The sequence below is a fragment of the Athene cunicularia genome, assembly GCF_003259725.1.
Source record: "Athene cunicularia isolate RWA chromosome 15 unlocalized genomic scaffold, athCun1 chr15_part1, whole genome shotgun sequence".
Classification (NCBI taxonomy): domain Eukaryota; kingdom Metazoa; phylum Chordata; class Aves; order Strigiformes; family Strigidae; genus Athene; species Athene cunicularia.
This window is the reverse complement of record NW_020799121.1, coordinates 12,964,398-12,988,831: the sequence shown is the minus strand read 5'-3', so window position 1 is coordinate 12,988,831 and position 24,434 is coordinate 12,964,398. Positions and strand designations below refer to the sequence as shown.

At 36.3% G+C, this 24,434-nt stretch overlaps 1 protein-coding gene across 4 annotated transcripts in view; it reads left to right on the top strand.

Annotated features, from left to right (window-relative positions):
* Positions 1 to 24,434, top strand: part of IFT81 (intraflagellar transport 81) — a 45,761-nt gene that overhangs the window by 5,545 nt on the left and 15,782 nt on the right. For all 4 annotated transcript variants that reach the window (XR_003399510.1, XM_026859554.1, XM_026859556.1 and 1 more), the window contains 7 exons: positions 532 to 597; positions 916 to 1,026; positions 2,253 to 2,337; positions 10,215 to 10,378; positions 13,009 to 13,104; positions 15,117 to 15,263; positions 23,670 to 23,819. Coding sequence is in view for 3 of the 4 variants with exons in the window: in XM_026859554.1 (XP_026715355.1) it covers positions 532 to 597; positions 916 to 1,026; positions 2,253 to 2,337; positions 10,215 to 10,378; positions 13,009 to 13,104; positions 15,117 to 15,263; positions 23,670 to 23,819 (819 nt within the window). In the remaining variant the exon portion in view is untranslated. The remainder of the gene's footprint in view (positions 1 to 531; positions 598 to 915; positions 1,027 to 2,252; positions 2,338 to 10,214; positions 10,379 to 13,008; positions 13,105 to 15,116; positions 15,264 to 23,669; positions 23,820 to 24,434) is intronic.

Here is a 24,434-nt window from a genome sequence, read left to right as displayed (position 1 = left end):
TGAGATCCTGCTGTGATAAGATAAGATTAAAGGAGAATAATAATCGGATACATGTTTTAGCACTAGAAAGTGTTTCTTTTAACCCAATTTTACTGCAAAAAGTGGCAGCAAATGTCACTCATATGCAACTTCATGCAAAATTATCTGCCAGGAAGTGGGTAATGATGGGAACATTAAGAACATATGTTTGACTGCATCAGATGTTGTATTCATGCTGATTTTTGCTTGGTTCTTTCTGATTGTTTGGTTTAATTTTAGAGAAATGCACCTGCTTTTATTTTAAATGTTCACACTAATATTCAAGGATGCGGATGAAGGAATGTTAGCATAAAGAGAGTGGGAACTGAGGGGGAAGTAAGAGAGAGAAGAGAGACTGAAATCCAGGATGTTCTGATCATAGATCAATAAAATTATAACCACTTCAGTGTATTCAGAAAATTCTGATTTTTGTGTTTATCTGAACAGAATTTAGTCCAATCCATATTATATAGTAAATAAATTAACACTATCTATTTTGTTTCTGCTTTTTAGGACATCAGTGCAATGGAAGAGGAGAAAGATCAACTCATCAAAAGAGTAGAGCGTCTTAAGAAGAGGGTAATAAGAGAAGTAACGCTGTTACATTTCAGTGTCATAATCCTTGGCTTGCAACTCTGATTTAGGAATGCAAACAAGGATTAAGATAAACATACTGTATGTCTAGGAAGGAATCGAATAACTAATTGACCCACAGGGAATCTCCCTAGGCGTTAGTCCAGAGCTTTTAAGAATCTTGAGTCCAGTACTTTGCTGTCATTTCTGAGTAGTAACATGTATGGAAAGGAAGTGCTGAGTGGGCTTGTGAGACATATGATCTCTTTAATGTATTTCTCAACTATCTGACAGTAACATGCACTATTTATCCACTTGCTGTAGGTGGAGACAGTACAAAATCATCAACGAATGCTTGAAATAGCAAGACAACTTCGCTTAGAAAAAGAGAGAGAAGAGTCTTTGGCTCAACAGAAACAAGAACAAAAAAATCAGGTACTGACATAGAAGCATACCCGTTAAAAAAAATAGTTGTTATTTGTTTGGGAATCATGCATTTGAAAAGTACATCAGGAACAACAGTCCAGAGCTTCTCCCAACACCAGAAAACTAAATCCCAGTTAAAATATCAAGGTACATTTTAAGGGAAGAGGCTTGACCCTGCAAGTTTGGAAACCTCACTCAAGGTTCTTGGCTGCCCCAGCTGCCTCTGACATCGTCATTTACCGGTCCCAGTTCCATGACTTACTGTTGTAGCACTCAAAGAGAAGTCTTTGTATTTATGGTAGTGAGCAAATCTTTCCTTAGTTTGATTTGTATCTCTGTGCATCTGCACTAAGATTTTAGGGGCTGAGTAACACAGCGAGTACCTCGGGAATATGTTTTCCGGAGCAACCTTGGGAGTTTGCTCCCTGAGTTTGACAAAGATGATGTCCTAGGAAGCACTGGAAGCAGTTGACATCTGAATATAAGGGTAGGTTTTATTCCTGAGCTATGTTGTCAAAACCAGATACTTTTATAACATCCAGTGCCATACTGTTATATCATCTCACCAAATTCTGTAGTGTGACCTTCAACACCGTATTAAAAGGAGAAAAACCTTCAGATTTCTAGTATTGCAGTCTGTATGTGGATGTGGAATCGATGTGTACCAGTAGGCTTTCAAGCTGTTGGGTCTTTGCTTGAACCTGAGTGAGATCATAAGTAAAATGAATGTGATGTCCAGCTAATTCCAGTTCTTAGTACACATCTCTCCAAATCACAAAAATGCTAATGAACAGGGGGGTGTTTGGCAACAAGCTTTCCAGTGTGCTCTCGGGTTGGACAGTGGATTGCTGTGACAACTCTGCTGCAGTGAAGAACTGTAGTCTAAGGGTAGTTACCTGCTGCCATCCTGATTCTTGCTATTTTTTTTGTTGTTCTAATGTTCAAGCCACTTGTATTTTTTGTTGAAAATTGCTTAAAGAATTTCTGCCGTAGGGAAAATATCACTTGGGAGTATAAGAATACTTACCTCAATTAACACTGGAGGGTATCAAGTAAACCCAGGCCAATTGTTGAAAATTTGTTTTGGCACATTCCCTCGTGAAACAGATAATCACCAGATGCTTACAGCTACCATTTTTTATATTTGGGATTCTTTTTGATACTCTTTTGTTTTAGTTGTTTAAATATGCATTTCAAAGGATTGTACTTAGGTGTGTCCAATTCTCTCTCAAAAGTTGTTCCATGCAGAGCAGAGACTACAAAGAGCACAGCTCCAGCTGAAAGAGATGCATCATGCAGTAGTGGATTCAAAACCTGAAAGTAAGTAGTAATCTATAAAAGCTGGGGGTTTATGCTTCTCTCTTAGAAATTAAATCAAAACTGGATGGCTGTCAGTAATACTGTGGTGCCAAAAAGCATATGGGAACAAGAGAATCTGAAGAAAGAAATAACTCGTGTTCTAAAGGCACATGCTGGAGATCCTAAGCCTGATGATGTCATACTTTTGAGGTCCACTTTTTAAAAAATCTTAAAACACTTAAATACTGAATACTAACCATAAGACCTCTGCAAGAAAAAAACAGTTGGAATTATAGAGGATTGGAAAAATCAGAAACCTCTTACTAAATCAGAAGTTTGTCTTTTCTAAGGTTTTATGCCTTTTGTATTTGTAATTGGGCATTGGTGAAATACTGCTTCTTCCAAATTTTCTCAGTGAACGTACAAAATACATTGCATGCTATGTTTTATTCAGTGTAGGCTTGTTTTTCTAGTTACCTTCTATAAAATATTTTGTTTGAAAATCTTTAATGCCTGTTTCTTTTTGTAGTGCCGTTATGTTGTGGTTTTGTATGGTACCAAAAATAAAGCTACTTCTTAGTTTGAGCATGGATTATATATATACACAGACCCTTATATATGATAATGTTTCTAAGTATATATACTTGATATATCTATATAGTGAAGTCTATTTATATATGAATAAATTTGTTTACATATGAAAATACTTTGTTCTCATTATACGACTAGCTCATTTGAGTTGTATGTTGCTGTGTTATATTAATGTAGTGAAATTGCTTCTCATTTTCAGTGGTATCTCAGTCTGCAAATAACCTCAGCAAAATAAATTATACTACTTGTGGAGCAAGTTAGTACTCTATGATCATTTATAAAATGAGCAGGTGGGAAGGAATTGCAGGTACTAGATAAGCACATAACTAGCTGTCTCGAAGGTTACAATTTGACAGCCTCTAGGTTTGTGAAGATTTAATCACTTTGAAAAAAAGATGTAACACGGATTAGCCTGGCAGTTTGACAACAGAATTAGGAGTCAGTTTAGGGTTCAGTGTTTCAGATCTATGTGATCTTTGGCAAATCGCTTAAGCCCTTTCGGTTTTTCTCTTGCACTTGGTTGTTAATAACACATCACAGGATTGATAGAGGTTTGATGTGCTGTTCATACAGGCATTGGGATTGATTTATAGGGAAATACTTTGCTGTATATGAGGTAGTGTGAAGGTATAAGAGTCAGAATAGCCCTTTTCACAGGGCTTTTCCAGTTCCATTCTAACTTGCTGTGGTAAAAAAAAAAGCCATAGAATGATTATTATATGTATAAATTACTTCCAAAATGATAGAATCTGACTACTTATTGATTTAAACTTAGTAAAGTAAGTCATTGGCCTACTCTTCCAAGTGCATTTAATATTCCTGTTGCCTTGGCAGCTGTTTTGAATTAGAGAATATTTTTCAGTCACCACCACATTGTGTTGTCATTACTTTGTAATTTTACTTTAATTTTTTTACGATGCTCATCAGCTGCTGAACCACAAATGGAACTAAAAGAGTATCTGAACTATCTTCTTTACTCAAAGGGACCTGCAGTGGATTTTATAACTGTTCCATTTTTGCAGTAGCTATTGGAGAGTTTATACAGCAAAGCTGTGTCAACATTTCTATTTCAGTTCCTGGGGTTTTTTTTTAAGGCCAATGGAAACTTGATGAGTTCAGTTCACAGAAGCAAAGGTAACATAATAAAAAGCCAGTAAATGTGTCATTTAATCATTGAGATGAAAATAAAGATAAAGTTAACATTTAATTTTCTTATCTTGAGTCCTGCTTGCAGGGGAAGAGAAAGTGTTTAGATGTTCTGAAGAAAAACTTGGAGTCATTACTTAAAGAAAACTTGTGTTGAAATATTGCCCAAACAAAGACTTCAAGACTTAGCTTTGTAATTGCTTTTCCCCGTAGTAGTTACAAAGACACTGCCTGTAGTAGCAGTTACAGAATGCCAACTGTGTGTTTTAAATAATTGAAATTAAGTGACCACAGTGCGCTGAATAGGATTCCATTTATTTTAAAAGCTTTGTTGGTCTACAGTTAGCACAAATTTTATTTAAAAAATTCCCTTTGGCTGCAGTTTGGTACCTCAGCTGCCTGTTGCATCTGTAGAGCTTGTGTGCTGTCAGTTCAACGGCTGGTTGGTAGGTGTGGTTTTCCACTGGAAGTTACATTCCTTTAAAAATAATATTCTTCCATTTTTAATACTTCAGGTGTTTTTACTTCCAGAGCAAGTTAAAATGATAAAAGTTGTTAGTAAGTGGAAGCATTTTTGTTTGACTTAAGGATGCAAGCTGCTTTGATTACTTCATCTTACAATTAATTTAGGATAAAGAAATGAAAAGGAACTCTTTAAGTAATGCAACTAGCGCGTATTCATGAGTATCATTAACATGCAGTTAGCATCAGCCTGCTTTAGCTGTGCCAGGAAAATACAGCTTATGGTTAGTAGTTTTTTAACACTTAGAAATAATATTTAGAAGACTTCGTATTGTATCATGAAAAGCAGTTGATTGTTATGAGATGTTTTGTCGACCAAAATTGGTCATACTGGTTTCCACAGTACACTCCTTTCCTGTTTATTAACTTCAGTACGTTGTCTATCTAACAGAGGCAGCTGCTGGTGGTAGCACTAAGTAACATGAATTTGCTGTTTCTGGGGTTTTTGTGTTGTTGTTTTGGATATGAATAGTATTTTTATTAACACTGACCAGTAGAGTTTGAATAATCTAGCTCATGCTTTCTCAGCAAGATTGCCATCTTTTTGCTTTGAATATCTCTGCTGGCACAAACACAAATTGTTAATGCCAAGAAACAAAATGAATGACTGAAATTCTTGATCTCTGTTCATTTTACAGGACATTATTGTTCACTTTATTGGCAAAAATACGAAGAAGTGGATGACTAGCTTGAAAATATTGATTAAAAGAATGTGTTAAGATGATTGTTGATAAATAGTGAAATATGTAATTTATATACTTCATTAAGTTAATATGCAGTAATAGATTTAGAGCACTGAGAACTTCAAAGATACCAGTCAAAGGGGAATTGCTTTGTACCGATGTCTATTTTATGTCATTCTGAACGCTTGGTGAAAAATAGACATTTAGGATGCTATATTGTTTAAATATTCCATTTGAGTGAAAACATTAACATTTTTCTTTTCCACAGAAGTATCTTTCCCTAAAATTCCACGTTTAAATGATCTCCACAAACACTGCAGTCCACATTACAATTAAAATTAGAGATGTATTTGGTAAAGGAGCATGGATTAGGGGGAACTTTATTTCCATCTTTATTTTATTTATTATAAAGTCACTGTTAATTGATGCAAGGTTGGGTGAAGCACTTTTAAGCTCACTTGGTATCTTTGATAAGAATACCACTCTGGTGGGTAAGATTAATAGTATTGCTATGGTTGACTTTTTGAAGACCATTGACCTTAACTTGCACCCTATTTTGAAGAACAAATAAGACAGGAAAAATTCAACATAACCTCTGCTAAAAGGACTAAAAGGAGTTTATTGAAACTTTTAGAAACAAAATTATTCAGGGAATCATCACCAAATGGATGTGTTTCTAGTCGGGACATGCCAAAATCAGTGTTTGACCCTTTCTTGTTTAGTGTTTACGTCAGATACCTGAAAGAAAGTAGCAGATGATCACTGGTGAGATTGTCAGGTGAGATAAAAATTGGGGAAATGACTGAACAATGAGGAGAGCAGACAGTTGATTCAAAGTGACCTTAATCACTTAGGAAGCCGAGTCCATGCCAGCAGTATATATTTTAAGGATTAGTCAAATGTCACGGTATTCCTCTACAAATAACATATGTAGTTATAGCATGTGGGACTCTTTTTTTTTTAAGAAGTGACTCTTGAAAAGGACTTGTGATGTAAAAATGGTAGAACTGGAGCTCCTAGTGTCAAAGATTTGGTGCTATCCATGCATTTATTTATTGAAGAAAATGGAATAGAAGTGTTATGTTACCCTCTTTTTAACTGATAGGACCATCACTGCATCCACTGACCAGAATTCAGGAAGAATGTTGAAAGGTCAGAGAGATTTCAAAGAGCATCAATAATAAATATAAACATGGAAAGCATAACTTACAATGGTAAAATCTGGAAGCTTTTTATTTTTTCAGGGAGATATCATAGGGGTGATTCAATGATAATCTGTCAGTATTTGGATGTCCCAGGCATTCTCTTAATACAGAGAAATTGGAAGTGATACCAGTGGTAGCTGTGGAGGGAATAATTTCAGCATTCTTTAGTGAGGATGATGGCAGAAAGGGGAGTGAAGGCTTTGATGGGGGTGAATGCCATGTGGAAGTCTGTTCTAGATGTGCCTTTGCTGTGGGCTTCCTATGTGATATTAAATGAAGTCTTGGCAGATAGTCCATAAAATGAGTGCTCCTCTTTTTAGTATTTTTTCCCCCCTTTTTAAAAAAATCAGTTGTTGTTGCAAATGGTTTTAGTAGAAGATTCACGATCGGTAGCCTGTAGTGGGAAAAGAAGTAGGGATCTGAGTGCTAGGTTAGTGAAGATCCATTCACAGAATTATGCAGAGAAACATGCCTCTTTCCTACATGACTGAGCAAGCACTAAGAAACTTTTTCTCCCATCCTTCTCTTTGTAATAATAATAAAAAAAATTTGAATGGAAAACATGAGGAGTTGCCCTTAATAGCTCTTCATATGTAAATACGTGGTTGGCAGAACCTTGCTAAAATAACCTTAGGGCACAGAGCCAGACTTTCTGTGCAGCTTACGTATGTAGATTTTGTAACCATAAGTCAACGTTAAAACATTAAAAACAGAATTTATATGTGTAATGGAAAGATTTAAAGTATGCTTGCTTTTCTTTCCTCTAGCCTGGGAATTTGAAAAAAAAAATGTTTTTCAATGGAAAAAAAATTAAAACAAGAGCTGCCCTATATTTTGTTCTTTAAGGTTCTGTTAAGCAGCAAAAATGGTGCTTAGGTAGTTAATTCTTCAGATGTTGAATTGTATAGGAGGAAAAATATATCTAATGTATTTAGGAAAGAAACTACATTAGTCATGGGGGATGTTGACATCATCATGTCTTTCCCCATCGAGACGTCAAGTTTTAGCTTGCTTCATTGCTTGTGGCACCGTCAAGAATAAGCATGATGCAGAACCAGTCAGTGTTTAAATCTTGGTAATAGCTCTCAGGTTATCTGAGAAATAAATCTAGATAGTGATCAAGGTTATATCCTGTGAAGTCACTAGGTCCCTGCTCTTATGAAAGCAGTTGTTTAGGCATGGTTGTTTCCTGCGATTAGTGTCATATCTACAATAAATTAGTTAGGCATGTACATTTTAATAAGAAAACTGGAGTAGTGCAAGAAATAAGTGTAGGCTATATATGCAGATTTTTCTTGCTACTAAGAGGAAAACAAGAAATGAGCTTGAAATAAAAATATTCATATTTAATATCAGAATAATTTAATTGATATCACTTTGATTTCCACACCAAAGCTCTTGGTTCTAAATATGAAATTGGGAGTTGTGTTTCTAGTCAGCTCTGAGGTGATAATTCAGCTCACGGTGTGCGTGGGAAGCTTTGCTGCATTTACAGAGGTGGTAGATTCCTAGGGAGACATTAAAATGTGGTCCCTCCTGCCCAGCTCTGTCGTGGGCTGAGGAAGACTGGAATTGAGTTCTTCTGGAAGAAAGAAGTGGGAATTCTCTCTCAGGAAGTCCAAGTGTTCCTCAGGGTATAGCTGTAGTGCCAAGTACATAATGGCTATTGCACACACAGAGTAACTCCACTTACCATTCTGAAACCGGCCCTGATGCTGTTTGTTTTGCACAAAATAAATGACCTTTCCACAAAGGGGAAAAGATCATGCGGTAGTGTTGCTTTTCATAAACACAGAAATCAACAAACTAAACTGCTGGAAAAGAGGAATTCCCGCTCATTTTTAGTTTGTGTTGACTTGACTTTATTAGCAACACAGCTTTCCCTAGGGCCTGTTTTCTTTCTTCTAGTTCTTGAGGCTTTCTCAAGAATTAATGGCTTATTTCCTCTCTGGCAGCTAAGCTGAGTAGCTTTCCTTTCAGTATGAGCTGGGAGCAGAGGGTGAGGAGGATCGATCAGTACAGTGGTTCTGGAGCTAAATGGTGGCAGAATAACGGGGCCCCTTTTCCTAGGCTTGTACTTCACTTTATTCTGACGTCCTGTCAGTCAGTGATACAGTCAGCAGGCTTTTTAGTCTGGGAACCAAAAACTCTGCTTTCACCTACATCCTTTCCCATCTCTGTGTCAGCAACACCAGCTGTACTATCGTATCTCTGTACTCAAGCTTTTCTCTGCCTGTGCAATGTACGAAACACACAGAGATTCGGAATTTTTTGTTTTTCTTGACATTTCCTGGCAATTTCATATTCTCCCAAAGATGGAAAGAACCATCCCCCCCCAAGAAACAACCCAGCCCAAAGCTAGCAAGTAGTTTTAAAAAGTACCTGGGATACTTATCTTTTAGTCATCTAGATCATGAAAAATATTCTGAAATACCTATTCCCACTCTCATCTGACATATAACATCCAAGTTTTACTGTAGTCCTTGGCACAGGTGTCTCGGAGGAGTAATTGCACTAAACTGCCTGTTGTCAGCGGAAGACTGTGTAATGTAATTTAAATAGATGCTTTATTTTATTCTGTCCCATTTTTCTAGCTGTGTATTGTTCTTATCTATATGTACCTGTGCTTATTTATAAATTATCTGTTAAGGAGGCAAAATTACTCTCCCTAGCAAGAACCAGATTATCATAAGCACAGTGACATGCAATGTGAATCAGGCTTGAGTAGAGCAAAAGTGATAAATGGGGTTGCTTTTCTCAATGGAATTTTTGACATTACTCAGGAGTTCCTTCTTTTTTTTTTCGTATTTTATTATTATTTTGAGCATTCTCGGTCTATATACCATCCTAAGATTAGGATGGTATCTTGTTCTTGCAAGAAAAAACAGTGGGCTGTTTACAGGGAGGTATTTTTTAAGTATTCCAGCAATGTATAAAGACCCTTAAAGTAGGCATACAGTAAATTCTGCTCATTTTAAGGCCTTTTTAGATGCCAGATTGGAATGAAGTTTTATTTTAAGGGAAAATTTCCAAGGATATAACAAATTATACATGAGCTAGACCTAAATAAGATCTTTGTACAGATAAAGGATTCACCCTGAGATAATTTCTGTCTGTAGATGAAGTCATTCACACAAAAGAGTGACCTGTGCAAGCTGTAAATAGGACCAGCTTCTGGATGCTTGCTCCACTACTCCAGACAGGGAAGGTCAAAGGGATACAAGCTTTGAAAAACGTCTGAGCAAGTCAGCGGAGTTGTGACGTGCTTTGCTGCCCCTCATCTTGCATGCACATAAAACAAAGTCTAGCTCTTAGCTTCTAAAATTTCAGAAAAATATAATTCACAACACAAAAAAAGTAACAGAATCCAATATCTTGATGTGTTTAAGACACACAGAGGGTTAATGGCTTTCTGTATCAATGCTGCATGTTGAATTTTGCATCTGATTGAGCTAGAGTTTCATGTAAGAAGGGTTTTACTTGTTTATTGATGAAAAGAATCTGTCAAGGAGTTAATAGTCCTATGTTAAAGATACAGATGGATAATAATACCTATTATAGTGTTTAACATGCAGATTAAAAATCTAAATCAAGTAACTACCCGTTTCTTTGAGCGTTGAGAAGAAGACTCAGATGTTACGCTGTTGTTATTGTAATGTGCTGCTAAATACTTTACTGTGTTGGTGAAATCAAACTTAATTATCCACTACATTACTTTTATAGACGCCCACTGATTTAATTTGTTTTTAAGGTTTAATGAAGAAACTGGAAGAGGAGATAAATTTCAATTCATATCTGGTTACTGAAAAAATACCTAGAGAGCTTGAAAGTAAGAAGAATTCAGCATATTTCTTACAAAAGGTGGTTGCAGAGCCAGCTATGAGTCAGTCTGATCTCAATGTACTTGAAATCAAGGTGAGTTGACCAAGGTGACTCTTTGTGTGCATGATCTAAGGTTCTTGTACACTGTAGTTTTCTTATCCCTACTTTATATCCTTGCAAAAATGTTAAATTCCCAAAGGAACAACCCTTCAGTTGTAAACCAAAGAAGATGTGTTAATCACGAAATACAAACTCTCAGAGAAGTTTAAAAAAAAAAACAAACCACAAACCAAACAAACCCCAAACCAAACCCAACCATATCCTTAAATGCTATTTAGAAAATTGTGTTACCAATTCGCTATGGCATGAACAGGGATGTTAATTTGGCACTAAAGGTTTGATTTTTCTTCAGATGACATTGAGGGAGTTTATGCCAACATACAGAGTGTTTATGGCATGCTGAACACCATTCTCTGAGTGATGTATCTTCATAATATTATGTCATAATCAATGTGCCAGTGGCTCAGAACTCCTTAGTGTTTGGAACAGGTCTATATCTTTTGTTTTAGTTGGTGAAACCAAAGGAAATCTGGGGATCAAATACTTGATCTACCTTTCCTTTTTTTTTTTTTTTAGAAGTTAAAAGCAAATGGTGTTAGAATGAGCAAATAACCTTATTCGTAGTATATATCCTATATATAAAAATGTGCAGAGGGATTTGTTGCCACGGAAGTACATTTATATATTTCACTCAGTGAAGTATTCATGCTTGCATAATCCTAAATGAAAGATTAAATACAATATATTACGTTCTAGAAGAATTTAGAGAAATGTTAATTATTATTATTATTATTTCTATTGATGATGATAAAAATTTACAAGTGTTAGCTAGGGCAGGAAGACTAGTCCTACATACCAGTAGGTACACTGTTCAGTATAAATGTCTTATCAGTTGGTTTTTAATATTCCCAAGATCTCCAACTCTGGCTTTGCTCTCAAAGATAGATAATGAGGAAACAGAGTATTTGTAATAGATCAGAGACTGATTTACCCATGGGCATGAGTGCTGCCATCCACAATTATTCTTGTGTCTTGAAGCAGAGAGAGGTTCAGCTACTCTATCAACATCAGAGCAGCCTGTGCATTCACACACAGAACATGCCAAAGTAATGTAATAAAGAAATGCCCACAGGATTTTTGGATCAGACAAGAATCAGCCGTCAAGTGTCATCAAGAATACGTTCTATTTTAAGGTTAAGACTACTTTTTACAAAAGAAAATCAGTGACAGCCTAATGCATTTTGGATTCCAATTGTTATACTTTTAAGGATGACAGCATTATTAAATGGTAGATTAGGTCTGAAATAATAAACTAGCTCTGTGATTCAGCCTCTGCTTTCCCAGTTTATTTCTTCTAATCAAAACAGTATTTGTGGATTCAGTTATTTCTTTTAGGCATAGTTGAAGCCCTGTTTTGCACCTTTCTTTTCCAAGAGTATAGTTGGGCTTTTGGCAATATTTTAAAAAGCTTCAAGGTTGTTGTTGTGGTTTGTTTTTTTTTTTTCTCTTTTTCCATGAGGTAACCTTTTAATTTGTTATATTTTGGAAGTATGTTTTTCTTAATAGATAATAAAATCATGTCATATACTTGGCTGTTATCACTGTGTGGCCTTAGACAGCATTTTTTTTAAAGTCAGTCTTCTATTACCTCAGTGACTTAAAAAGGAGCTGAATTGCACTAAGCGTGCTACTATTGTGCATTCTATAATATATAAACTGGAAATTTATTCACGGAAGGGAATATTTATGCCATCTTCAAATTCAGGCCTGTTCTACCACTAATAGCTTTTGTAAAGGAATAGAATTTACAGGAGATTTTTTTTTTTCAGGTGTTGGAGTATTTTTAGTCTTATTGAACACTTTATTTGAAATACTTAGCTTTGAATCTTTTGCTCATAGAAATGTTAGGGTCATGCCCAGCTCTGTACCTCCATTACATTTTGACTTCATTGGATTTCAGCACATACTTACACTGCTTGCTTATCAGCACTCATCTAGTTAGCAGAGAATTAAAGGAAGGTTGCTAGGGCTGTGGTTTCCATGGCTGATGAGAGTCCCAGTGGAGCATTAAGCCAGGACTGGAAAAGCTGGAATCAGTACACTGGGGTGGCTGCTTATGAGTTTCTAGATGCAGTGGGCTCTAAAGCTTCAGCTAGAATGAAGATCAACAATTTGAGACTGTGGACAAACAGGTGCATTTTGTGGCAGTCGAAAGAAGGTACCGTAGAGCTGGAATGTGATAGTCTGTGACTCTTGAAAGTATTGCTAAAATTCGCTATCACTTAGTCTTTATTTGCTCCCCTTTAAAGTGATTGGATGAAAACAAGTTTTAGTTGAGATTGATAAAAGTACATTTTTCACATAGTATGTGACAACATCAGTCTTTTTTCTGTCTCACCAATTCACAAGCATTTTCTCTCCACACGCACCAGTTTACTTCATTTTCAGGGCCAACATCATGCTTCTGCCTTATCATAAAGGCACAGACTGGAAATCCAAAAACATAGCCTCTTCCTGGCCAATACTTAATGACTCATTGAGTTTTCTGGGTTGGTTTCTCTGTTTTAAAAATGGAACTAGCTGGATTGTAAATCTGGTTTGCAAAGCATTTAATTCTTGGAAAAGACAAAGAAATAAAGCTCTATTTCTACTCTGTCTTGCAGATAAATGAAGTGAATGCACAAATGAATCAACTTATTGAGAAAAGAATGATGAAGTATGAGCCAATTGATAGTAAATTTTCCATGTATCGTCAACAGGTAAGAAGGGACAAAACATTTTTTAAGCAGAAGCAGTAGAACAATTTCAGTCACTGATTGTTTTGCATACTGATTTTTTCCTTTATTTAGCATAAATCGGTAGAAATGTGTAATAATGGAGGACAAAAAGAAAATAAGTCACTGTTGAACATATGTATGTGTAGGGCTGAGTCAAACAATTGCTTTTGGTTGTGTAAGTGAGTTTGTATTGACTGCTGCCCATAAGCTGCTAGGTGTTGCCCTTCAGCTGCATCACAGTCATTCTGGAAGGATCATTTTGGAGGAGCTATTTTGGTAAAGCTCCAGCTGTGGACAGGTTCTTAAAAGGCAGCATGTGGGCTGGCTGCTGCAGTCAGACCTGGATGCAAGGCTTGCTTTCAGTTAGAGCCCTTGCTTGCGTTTGACCACATGCTATTTCTCCCATTATATCTATTAAGAAGATATTCTTTGATTTTTTATTTTTTTTTTCTTCCTGAGGCTATAAAATAGTCTATCTATAAAATAGGCTGTCTGGTCTAGTCTTAGTAAATTCACAAGTTATCAAAAGGTTTTATGAACTCTCAGATTTTCAGAGCTTATGCAGAAATGTGATTTCTTTTCCGGGCAACCTGTACCACTGCTAATTTTATTGAAGATTTTCATCATGATGCTTATGGTGACGGGTTAAAAAATAAAAAGGCTTAAGTAAAATGTATCAGTGGGAGGAAAAAATTTGTGATAAAATATATACTGTGGTTCAATCACATATGCAATATGAAACGCACCATTTTGTTTTGTAAGAATTGCTCTTCTTCCCAAGAGAAGAGCCTGCTGCATAATGTGCTGGTACCACAGACCAACTGGCTTCTGATAGAATTACGTTCAATGGAGGAACCACTCCAGGAGTTCAGGTCACTGCTGTGAGCTGGAAGCATATGGTGGTCTTTGCTTTGTTCTGGTAGGGACTGGCTTCTGTTTCACAAAATAATCATATATATTGTACCATAATTTGTCACTGCAGATACCTCATGAAGCAAAGAGCAGAGACACTACCCCCCAGCAGAATTCTGTTAGATATATTTTTAGAAATAAAACTGGTCTTTTTAACCTAGTGTGAGAAAGTTGGTGTGTATTTTGCTTCATTTTTTTCTTAAGTTTTCCCTTTCATATGAAGAGACCAACCATGCCTCCGGATTCATGCGCATGCATCTAAATTAATGTGTTGTGTTATTTTAAAATATTTTTAAATAGCATACTTTGGCAAGATAAAAATGCTTCTTTTTTCCCTGAACTAATGTATACTCATGTTCCCAAATCTGTTAGCTTCTGGTCAAATGTTAGGTACTATTAAATATTCTGTCTTGTATAAAATACTGGTTTTTAAATGCTTTATCTTCTAGACTCAAAAAAAAAATATCTGCAATCTACACTATTTCTGTACTGTATTGCTTTATTCATCGTCTTCAAGCTATTTGCCAAGATTTAGTGGCTTGGTTCTGCTGTTAGTATAACATATTTCTGTAGGTTGGAGTAGGTTGGAGTTATAAAAATCTCTATTATGACATTTGTGAAATCTTGGATAACTTTCCAGTTAAGCCATGTTGGTGTATCTTACATATGCACAAAAAGGGACTAAGTAGAAGGGATGGAGCAGCTAAAATGCCTACCTTTTTCTTCAATGAAAATGAAAAAATGAAGTGAAGAAATGGAAATCTAAAATGTAAAATATATCAACACAAATCTGGGGGAAAAAGGGTATGCTTGAAATCTTGGCCTTACTGAAGAAAGTTGGGAGCCTGCATTCAACTTAATGAAGTTGTGGTTTAACCCACGGTGTATAATGAGTAATCAATGCTTTTTTTCTTTGCAGTGAGACATGCTGATCACATTTCTTAATGAAAATCAGTTTCTGACAGTCAAAATGTGGTTTCAGTGGTGCAATGCCTGAAATTTAATGGATTATGTTTTACTAATGATTTAAATAAGGCAATTTTTACTTTACTTGTCCATATGCATTTTTAATGATCGTACAGGCATCTATAATTTCCCGGAAAAAGGAAGCCAAGGCGGAAGAACTTCAGGCTGCTAAGGAAGAGATGTCCAGCACGGAGAAGCAGATGCTACAGAAGACCAGTCAGGCCCATGAGTTAGAAGGCTCTGAAGTTCTGAAAGGGGATGAGGTATGCAATATAACCCTGGCTATAAGGAAGAGGAAATTTGTAAGAGATGGATCAATTTTTGTTAATTCGGAATTTCCTTTTAACTTTAGGTTGCAATAACTGCTTCTACAGTATCATATCCATTTTCTCAGTCTGTTGTCAAACTACGTGGCTTCAGCATTGCAACAGATTGGCCTCTTTTTTTTAATGCATGTTTTTTTGTCATCAAAATCCAAAATTAACATATTTAAAGACTTTTTTTTTTTTTATGTGCAGCTAGTGCAGTGCTGTCCGGTGCTTCCAAATGCTTCCAATATTTATATTGCAGCAGTGCTTGATTTGTAGCTATTTTCAAATGATGAATTCAATTATTCACATCCTACCTAATAGATGGAAAGATATATGAGACTTAACATTGGTCTGTCTTAACATTCCAGACTCTGAATCAAAATAATGTCAATATCATTACAATGACGTGATGGTAAGTAACTAATTATAAAAGTCAACAAGACTAATGAAGTGATTAGTAGTTCAAGTGATAAATCATGTAGATTAATTTTATTATTTGATGTATAATAAAAATCTGTGTTACTATCCATTCTCTATATACGATCACAAAGCACAATACCAGCAATTACCAGAAATGCAGTTAGTCCTGTTGCATTTATTCACACAAAAGTTTTTACTTAAAAATTTTTTTCCCAGACCCTCCTGAAGTTTAGCTGCAATGCAGACTTTGACTAGCACAGTGTAGCTCAGGCAAAGTTCTATTTGAAGCTGTACTTACCAAAGCAGCTTTTTCTTCTTTAAAAGTTTGCAAAGAATAAGTCTGCTGCAGCTGGGTAGTGGTTTGTCAGCAAAATGAATTGACTTTTCTTAAGACAATAATTTTTCTCAGCTTGGAAAAAGCCTGCTAAATGTACTTACAGGCAGAATCACTAAAGCAAAGAGTATTTTAGCTGCATCATTCTCTGACTTAATATATCTTTTCATTCCCTCCACATTGTGTTAATTTGCACTGCCATCATTTATCAAGAGTAACACTCTTCACTTTCTTTGTCTGTTTCTGTGCTTTTTTTACATACTACTCAATGCAGGGAACGCCTTTGTAGAAGGAACTCCCTTCCTGATCCCATAAGACGTGCCTGCTCCACAAAAATCAGTTCTCTTTTAAAGGAGCTTTAAAGAGTGAATCATGTATGGAAACGTGGATGCGTACGCTGTGTATGTGCACACTCATACATAAAGGCTTCCTGTATAATACAAAATCTGGGCATATTTCACTTGTGCCTTCTTGCTTTTCTTACTTTCTGTAAATCAAGATAAAAACTACAGGTGGAAGCAAAGGCACAGAGACTTTCAAGAATTAAGACGCTGATTTCTCTTACCATAACATAACACATTCCACAGGTGTTCCAGCCATAGGTAGCAATACTAAGACCACTGCATTAGATTTCTCTCCCTGCGAGGTTTTCAACCTCATGTTGCTAAAGTCTTTCGCTACTTTTTAAGTAAAAATTAAAACAGAAAGCAGACAATCTGTGTTTCATGACATGTGATGGGAAAAAAAGTGTTTAATTAATCGAGAATGTGTTACCACGACAGCAACATATGTTTTACATTATCTGTAAATACACTGTAAGGTAAGAAGGCCTGTTCTTGTGGGGGACAACATACTCTGGTCCATAACAGTTCAAGGAGAGAAGAGTAGCAGGGAAACATGATTACAGAACCTCGTAAAAGGCTTAATAATGAAAAATTCAAGTTAATTGTCTTACACAAGGAAGAGGCTCAAGACAGAAAAAAGACAAGACCTGTCTTGAACATAACCTGCATTCCTTTTGTTCCAGGATGATCTGCTTTTGCCTTTTTAAATGTTTTCAATTCTTCATTTTGAGGAGTGAAGAATAAATGACTGAACACTTTAGAGAAAACTATCAGCTTAAAATGAGGGATGTTTGTCTTTTTGTAAGAAGCATTTCCTGGTTTGTAAAATACTTTCTGCACATTGGCCCAAGGAAGTTGATATTATACAGTCTGTGTCCTGTTCTTATTACTTCTTTAGGTGTACTGTAGTGGTACTCACTGGCACCAGTGTAAAGCAGTAGAAAGTGTTTCCTATAGCTAAAAACTAGGAAAGGATTTGAATTTGTGGTGATTTTGATCGCTTCTTTTTCAAAGGTTGCATATTCTTCATCTGGAAAATGGAGACAGTGATATTTAATTCTGTTGTAAATATCTGCTGCTAAAAATGCTGCATAGGACCTCGGTGCTGTAATCTTCGTATCCGCTTAAAGTACATTGCAAACTCATATTACGGAAACAGTTCTGCTTCAGGGTCTAGGTTGGGAGAAGACAGGACTGATAGATGAGACAAATAAGTTGGCAGGGAGGAGGTGATGAAGCAAAAGTGAAGTGAACAAGTTATCTCTCATCAGTTAAGTCTCGGTTCATCGCTCTCCAGACAACCTTTTGCTATAGATTTGTTTCTGATGTGTTATGCTTTTAAATTTGTATTTTCTGGTTCAGTGCTCTGTTACTCCAGCTTTGAGCCAATACTGAAGGAAATCTTGATTAATGTAGTAGTGGTGAGTCACTGTTGTGATACATAGGGTCAGTGGGGACAGAAAGAGGTTGTACAGTCAACCTTCACTTTGCACTCTCTGACAGCCAAGAGCTTCCTGGTGCTTTCTTGTTGCCATCAAACACATTTTACGTTTAGTTCCTCCATTTTCAAAAAAGGAAAAACCGGGGATTTTAAACAAATACTTTTGCTGTCTTAAGTTTAAAACAGACTTTTAATCCTACCATGTTTAACCTATCTAAATGCTACAGTTAAACCAAAGAATTATTTTTCTTCTCTACCGGGTTTTTCTCATCTTATCTTTGTCTGGCTTTGCTGTATCCTCTTGTATCGTGGCACTCACAAGACTTGGCAATTGAAGAATCGGTGCCTTCCTAACTTGTGCACCCCTACCAGTATTTGGATTTCTAGTTAAAGTCTTCTTAGCACTTCATTCACCAAAAGGTCAATCCTGGCTTATGTTTTTAGGTGCTAGTGTTGTGCTTTCCTCTCTAATCATAAAAAGGAATGTTCAGCATTCCACTTGGTTGGAGAGGTGATACAGCTAGATACAACATAGAAGAAGCAGCAGGGAATAACAATTCCATTTACATCAAGCACAAAAAGGTAGGAATAAATTGTCTGCTGCAGGGATTATGAAATCTTTTTAAATACTTCAAACAAAGTACAATGAGCATGGGGTAAAGCTGGCAGGCTCCTAGCTGCAGCTGTCAGATCCTGAAAATTAGGGAATCAAATGTTGACACTTAGAAGGCTAGATGGTTCAATTACAAGTGATCCTAGGTAAAGCTGTGATATTTTTAGCTCTTTACACAACACATTGTACTTTTCAGAGTTCAGCATAGGGCCCCAAGTACCTAGACTTTCCCGAAGTATCGGAATAGAATAGTGTCATTGCTGTGCTAAGCTGCAGTACTTGAAATGAATATGGTTTTGAGAATGCGGCATAGAAAGTCCTATCGGTTTGTTAACAGATATGCAAGGTTTCCATATGCATTTACATAAGGAGTTTAATTTTTTTTCATACATATGCTCATCCATGCCTACCTGCCCCCTGGTAAAACAATATTATAAAACGTTTCCATTTGCAAACAGAGAAAACAGTCAGTCTTGGACCATAGATCTTGTGACATTTCCTCTAAAACTGTTGGGTCCATGTGAATCCACCAGAAACAGTTATCTAGCTCCAAACTAGGTGGATGGATTTTTAAGAAAGTAGCTATAAAGGAGCTCATAACTTGAGCATTAAATGGTTTAAGCCAGAACCCAGGATATATTATCCTGTGTTTGCTATCTTTCCCTTAACTTTTCACTGAGGTTCTAGGTACAGTTATATTCCTGTCTGTCAAAGGCTCCTTACGCATGAAAATAGGAGAGTAGCTGGTAGTCAAGTTGTTAGAGCAAAAGTGTCAAATCTGTAGGATTCTTACAGAAGCCAGAAGCTTTTTGCTGTAAGAAGTTAACCATCGTTTAAGCCAAATGTATGCAGTGATTCAGACAAATCTGAACTGGATGCTCTTTCAGCACCCACTGACATGAATAAATCATCAATTTTATTGATCTGTGCATTTTCAGTGATAATAGAAAATGATTTTTCATCATAAATATTCTAATTGATCCAAATTATTTGTAATGGCTACTTTAATACTTCTTCCCTGACCAGAAGCACGCACTCCTAGAAGAGATATCCTACTTAATGCTAATGAAGAATTTTCCCGATTGATCTGTCCAGTGAGCAGGCTGTAGGGTACTTTTATTTTAATAGATTGAGGTAACGCTGCTCATATCTTTTAGAAGTTTATCCTTTTTATGTGTGAGTTACTGGCTCGATCCAACAGTGGCTGTACTAGCTTAAATGTAAAGCCTCTTAGGGAAAAGTACTGAAAATCTGTCACAATCAGGAACTTTTCCTAACTGAATTTTAATACTTTGGACATTCTGTATCCCGTTAATTGGTCTAGTTAGAAAATTAAAACATCTGTTCCTCAATTCTTAATAAAAATAGAGATAGTCCGCTAAGATTTTCTGCAATTATTGTGCTTATGCAAATAATTTTATTAACAAAGCTGTTTATTTGGAACCTTGCTTAGATTATGCATTTCAGAAAGAAATCTCTACTTTTACAATTTATATGTTATTTTCTGTAGTACTTTTGTATGAAGAATATTTTGATTACTATCTCACAATCACATTGATACAGTAATCCAGAAAATACTATTTTTAGATGTTTGACTCAGAAATGAGGGATTAATCTGGGATTTGTTCTTTCCTGAAAACAAGCTTTATCCATTTTCTCCTTTAATGATGATCTTGGAATAAGAACCTTGTGAAAACTTCACGTGGGGCAAATGTTAGTTTTAAGGAGACGAAATGATGGGCTTATAGTGAAAGCATAAAACTTAAGCATTAGAGGAGCTGGGCTTTGATCCCAATTCAGCAGTGCACCGAGGCATGTGGTCAACAGGCTTATGTTCTTTCCTGGAGGGGGGTAACCTGTGCCAGACTCTGTATGGTCCTGGAGAAGCCATTTTAATAGCTGTGATTTGATTTTCGAATTTAGAATTGTCGTAATACTTGATTACTTCGCAAAAGGATGGTAAAACTTAATCTGGTGGTAGCAATCTCAGACTGGAATAAGTGGAGAAGCATAAAGTACTGGAATTGCTGGATTTTTTCCATAAAAATGGAACATAATACAGGAAGTCTACCCAGGGATGCTAGATACCTGCATGCTTCAGGACATTCTGTGAGAGATCAAAGTCCTATTTTCATTCACTTTATTTCATAATCTAGATTCCACGCTTGTTATGTTACAATCACCCATAAAAGTCAAAAAGCATAATCTTTCATTGCTTTCATTTGGATAGCTTTTATATCTCAGGGGGCTCTGCCTCGGCTAGCAAACATGGGTCTCCAGGCTTGTTTACTTGAACTGCTAACTCAGTGCCAGCATTTGGTTCTTGTCCAGTTATTTAATCTTTGAAGCTCAAATAACTATTTGTGTTAAGTTGCTTGAGAAAGAAAAGCTTACGAGTGGACATAGCCTTGAATGGTACATCACTGCGGGCACTGACAGATCCATGGGAATTCTGTCGACTGAGCTGAGTTTCTGCGCAGGGAGCAGTTGACCTGGTCTATGGGAAAATGCTGCTGCTCAAAAACGGATTCCTTTTGGTTAGTTAACTTTAAAGTGATATGTTATTCTTCTGTGAACTATTCAAATTATTTAAAAGACCTTTTACCGCAGGAAAATCCAAGGTTGTACAGCATTTTAAGGGCTTGATTTTTCATCTACATATAGATGGGAGCATGAGATGTATAAAGCTTCAGAAGTAATTAATGCTTACACAAATGAAAGCACTGGTATTTTACAAGAAGTTTATTTTTAATTTTTGGAAACCTACAGAATGATTTTCAGCTTTTAGGCTGAAGAAACCTAATTTTGCCATAAGATCCCTGCAAGCTCTCATTTGAGTGGAGTCAAATCTAGTAACTCCAGCTCTGAATTTGGCCCTGGATCTAAAGAAGCCTTCAGTTAGATTTTGAGGGGCTAATCTGTGCTGTGTTTGGAGTAAATGAAGTCTTTTGAAAATTCTGCCATTCTGCCACTGATTTGCTACAGATATTATAAATTTACCACTGTTGTATATATCTTGTTCTCCCTTGTTTGCCGCAATAAAAGCTATGTGAAAGGTTAACTTTGCTTTTAAAAAGCCAGAGGTTGCAATGAAAGGGAGACATCCATCTGCTAAAATGAATAGGTTTTGCTCATCAATGTGAAAAACTTGTAGTTCATTTTGGATGAAATTTTTATTATATAGTCCTGCCTTAATCAACTAATAATAGAACATTGGTGGAATCAGTTCTTTAATCAACAAGATCCTTTGACTTCCATTGTAAGATACATTATGCTTTGAATATGGAATATGCAAATACTCTACCTCCCACTTGAGCTATTTTCAAGACCTTAAAAGTAGCTATAGAAGGGAATAATAGTTTGCTTTTCATCCGGGATAAACTGTCAGAAAATCGTTCAGATTTGATAGCTGTGTGTGGTCACATTAAGTAAGTTTAATCCTTTATATCACTTTTTTGCTATATTTCACTGGTCAAATGAAATACCTCAGGAACTACTTGGTCAAGACAGACGATTGTGCTTCCCTTCAATTTTCCTCAGTTAGTTGGAGAGATTGTGTTTATACTTTTATAATCTCTTGAAAATCACAGAAAACTTGGTATTGTCTAAACCATTGGAAAAAAAAAAAAGTCTTTTGTATGAACTAAGAGGAGATGCTTGAATTTGCTATGAAAAAGAATGAATTCTGGCAATACTATGTTAAGTTTGCCAAGAGTATAACAAAGACGGTACGACAGCAACAGAACTGCCTGCGCTGCGCAGTGCTGTGGCTTAGGTGACCTTGTCTATCCTTGTCCTAGGTAGTACACACAATGTAAAATGGTGTTCCAAAGCCACACATAGTCCAATCTGCATAGAGCACATTGAGTAATTTGTGGGTTTGTTCTTTCACCAAAAACGTTTATAGCTTTTGGCTTTAAAAATAGTTCTGGAGCATAGCAAGAGAGAAGCAGCTTTGGCCTAGATATTGCACAGGATGGCAGATGAACAGGGTTGATTTCATTTCGGGCATTTTGCCCAGGACACTTTTTATAGAACATACAGTTACTCTGGGGGTTCTTAAGCTGTGGTCACATTGGTTATTTTGGATTTATTCTTTAGAAAGGAGAGGCATAGTTTTGCAAAAAGAAAAATTAATGTACATTTCAGACTCAAAGTTCTCTTATGTTTTGGGTTTTAAACTTGTATCAGTGGCAGTGGGACTCCTCTTTTCTCCGTGGGGCTGCCTGCTTTATGCTCACTCTGCACACACTGGACCCCTCCTCATCAAGGCACTTTCTGAAGCCTGTTCTTACATCATTTACGCTAATAAATTTTATTTGCTTTCTATCTCTGGATCTGAATGCATTTTTGAGGTGTGACTGGCATTTGCCTCATAGCTCTCATGTAAAATAGAAGAATAAGAGCTAAGCCTGTTTGACAGATGGACAGCATTAAGGCAAAGAAAAATATTACCTGTTTCAACACCTGATATTTCATATGTGTTACAAATCGAGCACACGTGGATTCAGATATAAATTAGCTAAGGCTGTTGAGCTGTAAGGTTATATATCGGTTTATTTAGTCTTTAAGAAAAATATAAATTCTCTATTACTTTAGATTTTGAGTGAAATAGATATTGCATTTCTCTGCTTTTGTGCAGTCATTCTGCTTTCATTTTTCCTGTTTTTAAAAACGTAGCTAGTGATATTTAGGTCTGCAAGAGTCAAGGAAAGAGAACATCAGATTTTAACTGTTGACAATTATAACGGAAAAAAAAGTTTTCCCATGCTCTCTTCCAATTTTTCTGCACTTTCTTATCATGTTTCTCGGTCTGCAGAGCTCTTTGGGGCTACGCAGTTCTGATCTGGTGCTCTGTCACAAGTGCAAATTACTGTTACATTAACTTTTTTATTATCCATGATTTTCACAACATTTTGCAAAGAGTTTTGCAAATGGGGGTGAGCAGAACTGAATGATCTCACTATTACAAATGAGTGAGCTGGGGCAGAAAGCAATAGAGCTGATTTTCTTGATCTCACTCAGTGAATAAATGCAGAGCTGAAAAGAAATAGACCCTGAGAATCCTGAATTCCAGTCCTCTGTTCTAAACACTTAATCTTCAATATGCAGTCCAAATAGGATAATTACATTTTATATAGCAACAGTCTGTGATAAGACCCTTTTTCACTTTAAGTTAAATGATACTTGTGTTCTCTCTTTCCAGTTCAAACACTACGTTAATAAGCTCCGGAGCAAGAACACATTTTATAAAAAGAAGCGACTGGAAATAGCAGAAATTACAGCTGAGTATGGTATCCTCCAGAGGACAGAAGAACTTCTAAAACAGCGCCACGAGGCTATTCAACAGCAGTTGGTAATACAAGCATTTACTGCTCCCACAGCCCACCACCCATCCCTCCCTGATAACAGCTATATGATAAGATGGATGTTGTTTGGTTAGATTCTAATGTATATCATCCTCAGCTCTCCTGCTATCATTAGTAAAAGAGTCATTAGGGTATAAAATTTATTTTTGTCTCTTGGCTATGCTAAGCTGCTTGCTTTATGTTCAGCAACTGTTTCTTACAGGCAGTCACGACTGTTCTGCAATTTCTTTTTAGACTGAGGGGCTTGACCCTGCTTTTTAAAGTCAATGGTAGATCTTCACTAAATCCAGACAGAGCAAGGCTGGATTCTTAAATTAGTTTTTGGTATCCACATACATAGTAAGGGCTTTGAAAATTATCAACAGCAAGAAGGATTCGAGTTACTGCTGCAAAATATATAAGAATGGTATTTAAAAAAAGAGCGGACAGGAAGGAAACATTCTAACCCCAGAATATTTAGAAGAAGATGCATTTCACAGTCAGTGAAACATTTAAAACTGGATGAATGCTTTTTCTAAGCCAGAACAGCAGGAGAAGGATTTCTGTAATCATTTGGGGAATATACATCCATCCCAAATGCAGCATTACTGCTGTAGTATTTT